Below are 13,957 nucleotides of genomic sequence, written 5' to 3'. Positions count from 1 at the left end.
CGAGTCGCCACGGAGCAGTGCTCGGTTTTTTTTGGCAAATCTACGACAACCTCGTCATCAGATGAAACCATCCCAAAGACTTATAGGATGAGGAGGAGAGTGAACTCCCTACTGTTAACGTTCTATCATGGAACGTTTGCAGATCACTTGTTGATAAACTTAATGATCAAGACTTCTTGAGCATTTTATGTAAATATGACATTGTATGTTTATACGAATGTTGGATTAGCAGTGAAGATGACATCTCTATCACAGGGTATACTGATTGTGTCATACCTAGGCTCCATGGTAGAGGAGGAGGCATAGTAATATATATCAAATCTTGCATAGGCGAGAAATGTTGTGTAGGGGAAACTGTTATAGACAGCATTAGTGTAATCAAACTGTCATATACGTCTAGAAGGGATATCTATGTAATTGTTAATTATTTCCCTCCTGTGAATAGCACATACTATGCAAAGAATGATTTAGATCTGTTTGTATTACTAGAGGAAACTAGGTAAATATAAAGAGTTTGGTGATGTTTTAGCAATAGGTGATTTTAACAGCCGTACCGGTCAATCTGAGGACTATATTGCCTTTGATAAAGTTAGTGAATTTTCAGCATTATCCAGTATATTCGAATACCTCCCTGATTCTAATGTTTGTACACGGGCAAATATGGACCTCTATGTTAACCAGTTCGGAAGACAACTTTTGTCTCTCTGTAAAACCACTGGTCTCAAAATTTTGAACGGTAGACATGCTGGTGATGGTAATCGCCATTATACGTTTTTCAGTAACAATGGAGCCAGTCTTATTGATTATGTTTTAGTTCCTGATGCTTTGATAAAGTCCAAAGCACATTTCGAATCTGGTGTATTTAATCATTTTTCTGACCACTCCCCTGTGTCGTTCGCATTACCTTCGTTATTTTCCGTTATGAAAGAAACTGTTGATATAGAATCCAAATCCTATAGAATAACTAAAATGGAATGAGAAAGAAAAACAGTCGATCAAAGAAACACTTCTGGCAAATTCCACTGAGCTATTTGAACTATGTAATGACACTGATCTTAGCGAAAGGGGTATCAATAATGCTGTAAATAATTTTTCAGATCTTGGAAAAACTTTAATGTCACCATACTGTTGTTCAAATGTCACAGAACATGTCAGAGATAAGAAAGCAGTGACTGAAGATAAGCATTGGTTCAATAATCAATGTAAGCAAATGTTCAGAGAATACAAGATAACACTCTACTTTTAATTTATGTAAATCAGTCGAAAATCGTGAAAATTTCGTCAGTTGCAAGAGGTCTTATAAAAAACTTGAAATAAAGTTGAAGCGTGAATATAAGCTTCACCAGGGAAATATGTTAGAATATCTTAGAAAATATAACTCAAAACGGCTTTATAAGCAATTCAGAAAAAAGGAAGTCGGTTAATTCACAGAAGATAACTCTAGAAGAATTTTAAAAACACTTCAGGCTGCAATCTTGCATCCTCTGAAATAAAAACTGATGAAAGTATTAATAATTATATGAACCAGTATGATGACATACCCATTCATACACCAGTGTTTGATGAACTTGATGTCGATATTACAGGTTTTGAAATAGAATGTGCAATGAGTATTTTATCCATTGTTCTGAAGTGTTTGTACCTTGTCTTGTTATACTTTTTAACAATATTTTTAAATCAGGTATTTATCCTCGTACATGGTCAGTTGGAAATATTGTTCCAGTATTTAAGAAAGGCGATCCAAGTAACCCTGATAACTACAGAGGTATTTCAATCGTCAGTTGTATTGGTAAACTTTTTACGTCTGTATTAAATGATAGGTTAGTGAAAATCGACATGGAGCACAATAAGATAACTGATGCTCAGTTTGGATTCAAGCGGAATCTTTCAACGACAGATGCTTTATTTACATAACAGGCGTTGATTAATCGTACTCTTAAAAGTAAAAAACGTCTATACTGCTGTTTCATCGACTATACCAAAGCTTTTGACATGATAAATAGACAGAATTTATGGTACAAGTTAATAAAAGAACGCATCGAAGGTTAAATGTTAAATATTATCAGATCACTTTACAAAGATGTGAGATGTTGTGTAAAAAAAAATGGCGTTTGCTCAGATTTTTTTGACTGTAATATCGTTTTTTTTCAAGGAGAAATTTTGTCTCCTCTGTTATTTTCATCATATGTGAACGATTTTGAAATGCAATTTATAGAAGGCAACTGTCCTTCAATTGACTTACAACTAATTAACATATTCTTACTTATGTATGCTGATGATACTGTTATCTTTGCCGAAACACCCCAAGGCTTGCAAAAAATGCTAGACTCCTTGCTTAATTACACTACAAAGTGGGGCCTAACTGTTAACACTTCCAAAATTGTTGTTTTTAGAAATGGGGGGAAATTGAAAGATAATGAAAATTGGAAATATGATGGGTGTGTTTAGAGATAGTGAATGAATTCAACTATCTAGGAGTTTTATTGAATTATAATGGAAAATTTAAACAAACACAGAAAAAAATATATGAACAAGGTCGAAAAGCACTATTTGCATTAATGAGGGTATGTAAGAAACAGTATTTTAATATTAAGACTCAATTAGCAGTGTTTGATACATATGTCAGTAGCATAGTCAATTATGTGTGCGCAAATCTACTCCAAATATGATGGTATGTTTCGAATTAGGCCGTTATCCATTGTACATAACAAGGAAACTTAGAATTTTTAAATATTGGTATCAATTGCTCAATACTGAAAATTGTATATTGAAATCGTGTTATGAAAATATGCTCCTATTTAGGGACCAATGGGTCTGTGAAATCAAAGATGAATTAAATCGCTTAGGCTTAGGTTATATTTGGGACGCCCAGAATGGAAACGATTTTACTTTTGCAATAATTAAGGAAAGATTATTTGACATTTTTAATCAAAATGGATACAGTGCTATTATAGATATGTCGAAAGGTTTGCTTTACAGGTAATTAAATGATAAAATTCTATTACAATCGTATCTAACAAAATCAGTTAATATCAGCTATACGAAAGAAATTGCTCGGCTCAGACTGTCAGCTCACAAGTTGAATAGTGAATCTGGGCGATATGTTGGCATTGATAGAAGTAAAAGAGTTTGTACTCTATGTAATCTTAATGATATAGAAGACGAATTTGATTTTGTTTTAGTTTGTACTAGGTATTCTGATTTAAGACAGAAGTATTTAAAATATTATTATAGAAATAATCCAAGTGTATATAAGCTTACTCAATTACTTAATACAAATAATGTTAAAAGACTTATGTAATCTTGGGAAATATCTGTTAGCGGCAAATAAGTGCCGATCACAAGCATGAGATATATATATATATATTGCAATAATAATATTGATAGATGTTACTATTATATTATATTATTGCTTTGTTCATTCTCCTGTGGCCAATTTAACATTTTGTATATATGTAAATATCCTGTATATCATATGTTTACACTGATGAGTCGTAAGACTCAAAGTAATAAATGAACTTGAACTTGAACTTGTTCCCCGCACTGGAGGGCAAACCTCGCCACGTCAACTTGTATCCTCGTACGCGTTCCGGGAGTTCAGCACTAGTCTGGTCCTTTGTAATGGCCGATTACCTTTCCGGGCTTACGCAATACACACAATTGTCATCTTGATGCTATGTAATTAAACCCGTTTCATCGTCAAAATTGAATCCAACCTGCAGATATATTCATAATAATAGAATGTTGAGAATTTCTATAGTCATAGAAATTGTCGTTGCTTTTATTTGGTACAATTTCTTTAATTAACAAATAAAGCTAAGCAAGCTTGGATGTGCATACACCACGTACCAGCTTTCATTTGTTATTGATTCGCAAATAAAATATGATTCTGATACATAATCCAGGTTTTATACATCCATCAAATTTGACGTGAGTATTGTCCGCCCGTACTCACTCAACATCCTTGTGGGATGCATTCACTGATTCATTTCATCAAAATATCTTTGTCGGCTACAGGAGACGAATTTTAAAGTATTTTTTTTTATCCATAATTCAATATCAAATCTCACTGCGCATGTGGTGGCTTTTTTAGCGATGGAATGAACGGAAATCAAAACCGATTTTTAAGTTTGCACCCCGCAAGTCGACTAACAAAACACTACAGCCCACAAGTTGACTTAGCCATTTTTCCGTCTTTGAGGCGTAAACTTTCGTTTTTCCGGCAATTTCTTACATTTTTCGACAATGATTAAAAGGTTATTTATCTAATTTCTTAGAATATAACAGTTATGATTCCTAGGCGAAGAAAAAAGAAATGCAATATCGACATATACTAAATGGTTCGGTCATAAAAGTTTGGTCACTTATGGAGTGTGAATGGTACACTTTATTTCCGCCTCTCTATTCCAATAGAAACACGGGATTTTATCCACCTGTCTTGTTCCACGCACTGCAGCGCAAACCTCGCCACGTCACCTCGGGGCATCGCCATCTTGCATCCTCGCACGCGTTCCAGGTGTGACGTCTGTATTGGTAGATCTGAAACAACCAATGGAAATGTGATATTATACTACGGCATCACATTGATTTCATAGCAATATCATTTAAATATTTAATCATCAAGGAAATGAAACTACCAGCAGCCTAGCGCCAACCATTGTTTTCGTAAAATGGGTTTAAGCTTATTTTCACAACCAGCGAATTGTAATGCGTTTGGGCATTGTTCATCTGGTTTTTTTTTTCAAATTATACAAGATATGGTACAGCGTATAAAGGATATTTCTTAAACATATATTCTTTACTACCCTTAGAAATCTTGGTTTTTGAAATGATTGGTAGTAAAAACTGTTTATGTACGGTAATATTTAGTATATAGGTCTCTGGGTTGTATCGAATATATTTTGTGGTTCATACCTTAATGAATTGTACCGAAACTTCCTTGTTTGCGTCGAGCATTTGATTGGTCAGAAGGTTTTGTCAATAAATATAAAAATAAACAAAAGCGAACTGCAACCAGGTAAATATTTGAATACATGGTGTATCTTACGACATACAGGAAAAGAATAAAACCGTGACCGGTAACGGGTTTATTATGATGAAACTAATTTTACATTTTCGCACATTGAACTACGGACTGGGGAGAGAGAGAGAGCGGAGAAGGAACAGGTCCAAATCTATTTGTGTCTACCATGTATTGCTGTTAGCTTATCGTCTATAGATAAGACATTGCTTCCACGTAATAAAAGCTGCAGGCCTAGTGGTATAAACTCATGTTACAGTACAGTTTAATTCTCTGGTCTACACAATTACTGCAATCCTCAATAGGATGTCCACATTGACAGTGACGGAATCTATGAAGTTTGATAGAAACATGTCATTTTCTAAAGTACTACATTTACAGTGTTTCTTAAAGGGACATCACGGTAAACCAATTTTTATTTTGTATTTTTTTCATATTATTGGGTACATCTTTTAAAAAAATATCCTTATGAACAATAACCATTCGAATTTGATGAAATATGTACATAAAAAACATAAATTATTAATTATAAAAAGGTTATCACAATTCGTTGATCAATAGTCTAAATATGCTAATTTTGTGATATATACGATAAAATGGCTTCCAATGTGAATCGACTGCGGTTGAAAACGATAACAGCTTCCGCAATGAAGAGAATGATATGAAAATGGGTCAAACACAATCCTAGAATTAAACTGGGGAAGCAGTACAATACAGTTCAAAAATGAAAACAGCAGTAATACGGATACTGCTTGTATTCTGCTTGATTGCTGGAAAGTAGGTCAAGACAATCTCGGTAATATTTACACAAACTCGGTAATAGTTACACAAACTCAGTTATATTTACACATAGTCGGTAATAGTTACACAAACTCAGTTATATTTATACAGTCTGTACCAGTACATCGCTACTGTCACTATACTATATGTACAGTGCTTACACATAGATATGTGTGCCGGAAGATATACAGAACATGTAATTTAACATTTAAAACACTGTATAATATTGTTATCCAACTAACCCAGATGGAATATTTGTGTTGCCTCGTTTTCCAAACAGTCACGTGATGATTTAAAAATAATTTCCGCGCTAAATTTAGAGGGGTATTCCCAACTACATCGAGTGGTCAAGCTGGACATAGGGATCGACTGTGAACATTGGGACAGCGCAGAAACATAACTGGAAAGGAACAAAACACGTACATTCAATGAAAATAACAACGTTTTTACCGTGATGTCCCTTTAATCTTAATCTGGCAAGTGTTATGTTAGATTTTCTCTCTAAAAAAAAAAAAAAAAAAAAAATAGGTCTTGTGTACGGCTGTTAATGGAGATCAAAATACTTTGTAGTCTAGTAAGTTACAGAGTCGAATAATAGATGGAATTTATCTTTAATTGCCCAACTGATGTCGGAAATTTGGTAAAGAGGTTATATTGTGAGTTAACTGAGACTTGAAGAAGAAAGAAAAATAAAATGGCTAGATGTTAGTTTTTAAATGATTTTGTAGACAGTAGAAGTTTTCTCCTAGAAAGACGATGAGCAAGTTGTTGTAACCCGCTTTGTGAATATAATGAATTTCTAATAACATGAGATGGAAAACAAGTCATTATTATTAGTGTTATATTTTGATTGCCGGAATGTTTGGAAATAAATCCAAAATTGTAATAGTACCAGTATAGCGAGTCGATTTCTGTTTTACATTTTTAACCTGAAAATAACGAACTAATAATTGAACCGGAAGTGCTTACCGGATGTGTCTTTGTTCAGAAGACCTGCAGGTTTGATAACAGTATAGTCTATATCGGAGCAATGCCTTTCCAGATATTCTTCCATCTCCAGCATGTTATCCAGCAGTTTTCCGATTGGAAACATCCGCATGGTATTCTCCAAAACCGGCGGCCCTAGATTTATGATTATATTAATATGTCAATCAATTGACTATACGTATGGTTTTATCACGATAAGTACCCTTTCGACATTCACATAAGCATTTTCGAAAATCCAGGACTTACGTTCACTTTTGCTCTTTGTCATGACAAAAAGTCGAAAGTTATAGCCACCGCAATCTTTTGGGTACACGAATAGCACAGTTACCTCGAGGTCACCATACTGTTAAATGAACTGGCTTAATTTTAACTTGGTTCTCTCTCCTCTTTGATATTTGAAAGAAATAAATCAACTTAGCGATTGGCTAGGATTCTGACAACGATGGAATAGTTAGTCATGTATCTTTGATTATTACTTCCAATGGTACAAAGAGCGAAAGCGAACAATTCCTTGAGTATAGAGGATTGCACAGGAACATCTTATTGAAATACACAAGTCTTAAACGTATTTGAAAATAAGTGAATCACATTTAAATTGTTTAGCATCATCAAGGATTTTACAACATACGGCTGATATACATTTGACATGGACTCGATATCTTACATTGAACTGAGAAAATGAGGAAGCTTCCTTACGTTTTGTTCCCCATGACGACAGGCAGACAAACCGCTTCGTACCAGTCATGCGCATAGCATCAATGATGCTCTGTAGAGATTCTGTGTATAATGTGATCTTTGATCTGTCGAATAACGAAAGCTTCCTGGTTCCAAGACACGATACTACCGCGTCACTTCCGCGTAAATGTGGTGATATTTCCTCGGACTTGAAAATGTTCACTTTAGATTTCTGCAAAAGGAAAGGCAACATATGCAGATGTTATATTCTTTGATGGGACCAGACAATGCGGTTTGTTGTACTAGACCTGAAGTTTGAGTTCTTGTGCGCCTTGGATTATTGCATAGGGAATCAATGTATTTCTCAAATATCGCATCTTAAACGGCTACACTAATCCATATGTGTGCTCTACCCCTGAATAAACACTTGACATAGTTTACTGTTGGGTTTATCACCCTGTGAACATGAAGGGTTCTTTCGAGGCGAGGTCTCATTGTAGTAGTTGGTGACTACATCACTGACAACATACAGACAGGCCTTCGCATGTCATCCAGAACAATCAGGTCTTAACCAGGGACAAAGCAAGGCCCGCAGAGACCGGGCTGTTTCCTAGCGTCCCGAGAATACAAACCGACGCGTATAGGGAACGTCAAACCATGGCACCTAGGATCTTCATCGGAGGTTATATGACCAGCGCTCAAACAAGCATTCTGATTGGTTATAGAAATAAGTTTAACCAATCAGAATGCTTGTTCAAATTTACCGCGGCTGACACAACATGGCTACTCAAGGGGAAAATCTGCTATCAGTATGCATAAAAAGTCCCGGGGCCGTCGATAGGGTGCTCGTATACAGAAAGTAAGTGTATGTAATAGTTGTACTCGGTGATCTGATGAAGCGTACCTCTTGATTAATAACCCGTGGACTTCGTATTTAAAGCTATGTCCAACAGAGTCAAAGTGTGGTGACCCCGATACGTCAACTTGTCCGACTGAACAAAATCGAGGGGATTTTGAAGTTTCACGCCCGATTTCGTAAACTTATATCGAGAAATCGACAACATGTTATGGCTTAATTTAAAGATTGACCATTTCTCTTCAATTTAAGTCCTACTTCGAAAAATTCCACCCAATACAACCGAAGCTACGGTACTTAGAATTAAATACATCAGATTTCAAGCTTGGGGGAGTTCAGAACCTTTCTCATTTACATGTATATGTACTCTATATGTTATTATTTTATAAAACGAGTCTGGCACCTGTGCTCAAACCGACTGAACTATCGTGGCACCTCTTTCATACATGTAATTTGAATCTTTTTGATCCAATTATGTTGATGTGGAAATGAACCGAATGAAGATAAAGTTACATTTGACATGTTTGGACAACTGGACCCTTGCATAACTATTATGTACAATATGTGTTTTTAACAGTAGTCAGACACGTAGCTGCCTGTACGCAGGTGAATCCACTTGATTAAAAAATATGAAGATATGTCCATTTAAAAATCCCAGTTCTGTAAATACAGAAAGATTATGGATGTAGAGGGATGGTTGGCTCCGTGTAGGGAAACACATATACATCTTAATAGGTCTCTTTAGTCGACGGTGATATAAGTAGACAAAGGAACAAATAGAGATACTGACGTAGAGAATGTGTCACAATGAAACAAGACACACGTCAACTCCGACCCGTACTCCTTCCCCAATGCCCGTGAAACAGACAGGGAAGCTTGCTGTTTTGCTATTTCGCAAAAAGTATTGCGTTTATTCGCAAAAGTATTGCGTTTATTCGCAAACGTATTGCGTTTATTCGCAAAAAGTATTGCGCTTAATCGCAAAAGTATTGCGTTTATTCGCAAAAGTATTGCGTTTATTCGCAAACGTATTGCGTTTATTCGCAAAAAGTATTGCGTTTATTCGCAAAAGTATTGCGTTTAAACGCAATATTTTTTTTTTTTTTTTTTTACATATAACATTTGGCACCAATGGGCTTCCGTACATTACACATACCGCTGTCATAAAAAAATAAATAAAAATCGAAAGTGATATTTTCTATGCAAGCGCCTGTGGGTACTTACGGCTGATTCCCTGAACGCCTACATTTTGAAATAACACCCTACTGGCTATGTTTGTACAGTAATTATAGTCTGTTCTGGTGAAGTCACTTTTGTTACCTGTGTTTTACCTGTGTATGTTACCTGTAATTTTCATTGAATTTCTCATCAAAATCAAATGTCAATATTCAATGAATATACTGCACAAAAATACAATATATTGAAATTAACTATGCACATGATAATTGTCAATACTTATTTAAACAATTTAATAATGATCAAATTATTAAATATCAATAATTAACAAATTAGTATTTATAAATGATTCGTTGAAATTGATATTTATTGATAATTCATTGAAATTAATATTTATTAATAATTCAATGAAATTGATATCATAAAATACCTTTTGATAATTCTATCAATTTCATCAAACTAAAAATTATATCAAATACTTTCCTTTTTTCCTTAATACAAGTTATAATCAAAATGTTCTTTTTTCTCATTTGAACGCCTCTCTGATACCTGATATCTGATAACTGAAGATAATGATGTTGTTAAGTAAAAACCGCTCACTTTACTGAGATCAGTAAAAATGATGAGCTGTGTTAATGTAACCCAGGCTACGGATGGCGTGACACTTGGATATTAAAACCGAAGCTACATGTACATGTATGTATCTATATCAACTTCAAAATTATCATCAGGACTTATCATTCCACTGTTTGTACTCATACCGTTATTACCATCTTTGGCTAATACTCAGTTAGACTTTAACTTTATTAGGAATAGGTTATGAGACAGATGTACACCATCAACATCGGGACAGACTCTTCACCGTCTTCCCGGGGACCAACATCAAGGGATGCTTTTCCATTTCACCCCATGCAACGACGACACTATAGGAGACTGGTTCGCCGCGCAGCTGTATTGCCACTTGTACCACTACACCAAGTAGAAGACGTAAGAGGACATCCAGGAAGCTGACCTACACATTGACGTTACGCCATTCACAGACTACGTTGTTGACCGGTGGATAGAGGTGGAAACAGTTGGGAACCACTACGACCACGACGGACCTGAAGGACGACCAACCACTTAGAAGCCTGGCACGGGAAACTCAAAAAGATTGTACACCATACACATCCTAACATCTTCACAATTATACGGACATTCAAGGACATACAGCCAGGCTACTAATGAGATAACTAGACTTCAACGTTGCGCTGGACCCCGACCCAGGAAATACAGAAACATTGACACTCGCCTTGTCCTTCAGAAACAGAGACTGGAGAACCATATAATATCCTACACCGACGCAGCCTCCGAATTTCTTCACTTAGGTTGTACTGATGTAACATTTTGGACAAGGTTGTACTGATGTAACATTTTGGACAAGGTTGTACTGATGTAACATTTTGGACAAGGTTGTACTGATGTAACATGGACAAGGTTGTACTGATGTAACATGGACAAGGTTGTACTGATGTAACATGGACAAGGTTGTACTGATGTAACATGGACAGTGCTTTATCGTATTTGTATTGTACTACACTGTGATAATAAATTTGTAGATTTGTTCCAACTGTGTACATGTATACATGTATTTGCATGCCTGTTACAGTTTTCTGTGTATATTCATTGATTTCAATTTTGTCCGTTGTATAACATTATATTATATAAACATAATGTAAGATTCTAATAGTCCTACCAAAATATGTGATATTATATTAACATGTAATATTCTATGATTATAATAGTGATATTTCAAACTGTGTATCTTTAAATTAGCATACATGTACATTTCTAGTGCTCTATATAATTAAGATTCTAATGATGTTATTCCTATCAAAATAATGTGTAAATTTACATTAACGTGTATAATTGTAGTTCTCAATTTATAATAAAGATTCTGATAATGTCGTTTTCAAATTATGAAAAGATATATTAACTTGCAGAATTCTAATGTTCTTACTTTTTGTATAACTTATCTATATCAATGTGATTAATACTATATTATAGAATTTTTCAAATTGATATGCTTGTGTTTTGGTTTTCTTTAGTTGTCAAATGATTTCTACAGGTAAAATATCTTGGTAAATACAGAACATGTATGAAACAGACTATAATTACCCTCCCTTTGATGTCTCTGCCTATTGTTCTAAATATGCAGGCGTTCAGGGAACACACCGTACTTACCGATAGTCGTCTGTCCGAAGTTATGAGTCTGTCTGGGCTTCTCACCAATGAGTGCACGTAATGGCCATTAGCAAGTGCCTGTTTTACAACAAACTGACCGGTAGGTCCAGTAGCTCCAAGTACTATCAAATTCATTATGTAGCGTAGTTTTCACAAACAAATTAGCCTACCGTCATTATGTATTAAGTAAATCGCTATAAGTAAGTATATCGTCATAGCCATAGATAATAGCACTGTATATACTTGAGATAAATATCAGCGTGGGTATGTCTGTACGTGTAAATCTGTATCTCGTTTTATCACAACACTAATATACCTTGTTATCAGTACAATGGATATATTTGATAACATATACCGTTGATGTGATTGACAGTAACCTGCTACTTGGTCATTGAATACTGCACACATTTTACAAGGCATGACCCCTTCCATTTGCACTGCGGTGGTTTAAAAGATATTTAGAGGAAAGTATTCATTTAGATTTCATGTCAACACAATATAGCGTTCTCATAATACTAATATTAAAACTTCTTTTCGTAATAAACCGTTTCATCTTCTGGTTCATATTTCACATGAGCTTTGAGATACTCTCCGAGGGATTTTGTCTCGCCTGCGACGAATCACAAAGCAATACTATGGTGTTTCATTATTGGCGTCGACGCTGGCATCGTTATCAACATTGTACTTGGCGGTATTGAGTGTAGACCCGTTACTCAAAAAGCATAACTCCAACTTTGACAACTCTTGGTATGTACAGTATGATATGTAGTTGGATCACATAATGGACATCTCAACATATCACCCTTCATTTATGCAATATCGTCCAGAATTTGTTGTCCTCTTACTCTGGAAATTTGAATATTGGGACTTCAATGGGACTTTTTTTAAGCCACTTTCTTGAAAAGCATTAATGTTGTAGTTTCATTGTAGTATGGACATACCAAAACACTATTTTTAAAGTGAATTTTATTTTCCGTCGGTATCCTGGATTTTGAGAAATTTATGTAAAGAATTGTTTATTGCCATTTCACCGGGTGATACCGGAAGTTACGAATCCGACGGGGAGTATATACAAATCCGACGGGGAGTATCTACCCGAAGGGCGTGAAGACATGGCTGGGGTATGTTTTATAGTGATACATGACATTTTAACATACTATCGGAAATATGATGATACCCACGGAATTCTGCGCTATTTCATTTATACACATCAGTAATCCGTTAATCTCATAAACTTGCCGTGTTTGATTGATGCTCAATAATATCCGGCTGCCCTACTGTCAAACGACGAATTTACTAAGTTTTTTGTCAAAAATACCTAATAATCGCGATCAAAACACGATGGACATTGTTTTGGTAATAAACACTGACTACAATAAACTATTAGTAATCAACAATTCGTTTGGATTACAGCTATAGAGTACATTAATTGGCTAATTATAATGGCACGAAAAATTCCGACGGGGAAAACCTCTCTCCAATACTTGAGTCCGACGGGGAAAATCAATACACAAAGTCGCGACTGTGATACATATGTAAAAGTTGAGGAAATTATAAACTTTATTGAGTAGATTATATGGTGACTGTTTACTTACAAGTTACCACTGTATTGTTCGATATACCGGCTGCTTATACTTTTCGGAACTCCTTAGTCATTTGACAGTGGAAGTGTTCCGAGTACACATAATTTGGCGCGAATATTGCACGTGCGGTTGCCCTGGTACACCTTTGTAGATGCAGATGGAAAGTAAATAGGACTTGATAGGAATAGCTGTAGGTAGATTATGTAGGGTACTGCTAGAAATGATAATGTTAGGCTATAGAGGATAGAATAGTTTACCAGGCACAGTCATAGGGGTAGGTTTCATGTCAGTCATGTAGAAGTCAGTATATTTAGACTATGAATTGTAAGTTTTTATACCGTCGTCTATTATATAGGAGTATGGCCGTGTAGCCGTTGGTATTTCGGAGGACTAGGGCCATGTGGCCGATATTTCACTAAACGCTACTGTCAGGTCATATAGCATGTGTGTTGGAGTGTGTGGCAGAGTTGTATAATTTGTCCTTTACATATTGTTGTCTTAATAAAACTACCTGAACTTAATATATCTTCAGTTTGTGTTTATTTGCCAGACTTCACGTACAAATTATGACCAAGAATGTAAGACCCTGACGGACCAAATATCAGCGAACCTGGGTATAAATAGTTTAAAGGTGTCGTTTTGAGATGAAAAGCCGCT

General features: G+C 35.4%; 1 protein-coding gene across 1 annotated transcript; it reads right to left on the bottom strand.

Moving 5' to 3' along the window:
• Positions 1–3,744: 3,744 nt before the first annotated feature.
• Positions 3,745–11,944, bottom strand: LOC117342753 (uncharacterized protein At2g34460, chloroplastic-like). The gene is made up of 4 exons (XM_033904991.1): positions 11,718–11,944; positions 7,484–7,694; positions 6,770–6,922; positions 3,745–4,539 (listed from the first exon to the last, which is right to left on the bottom strand). The coding sequence occupies exons 1-4, from the start codon at positions 11,850–11,852 to the stop codon at positions 4,388–4,390; spliced, it is 651 nt and encodes a 216-aa protein (XP_033760882.1). The 5' UTR covers positions 11,853–11,944; the 3' UTR covers positions 3,745–4,387.
• Between the last annotated feature and the right edge of the window lie 2,013 nt (positions 11,945–13,957).

This window comes from Pecten maximus, chromosome 14, assembly GCF_902652985.1.
Source record: "Pecten maximus chromosome 14, xPecMax1.1, whole genome shotgun sequence".
Lineage (NCBI taxonomy): Eukaryota > Metazoa > Mollusca > Bivalvia > Pectinida > Pectinidae > Pecten > Pecten maximus.
Note: the sequence above shows the minus strand (reverse complement) of the source record. Positions and strands in the feature narration are given on the sequence as shown.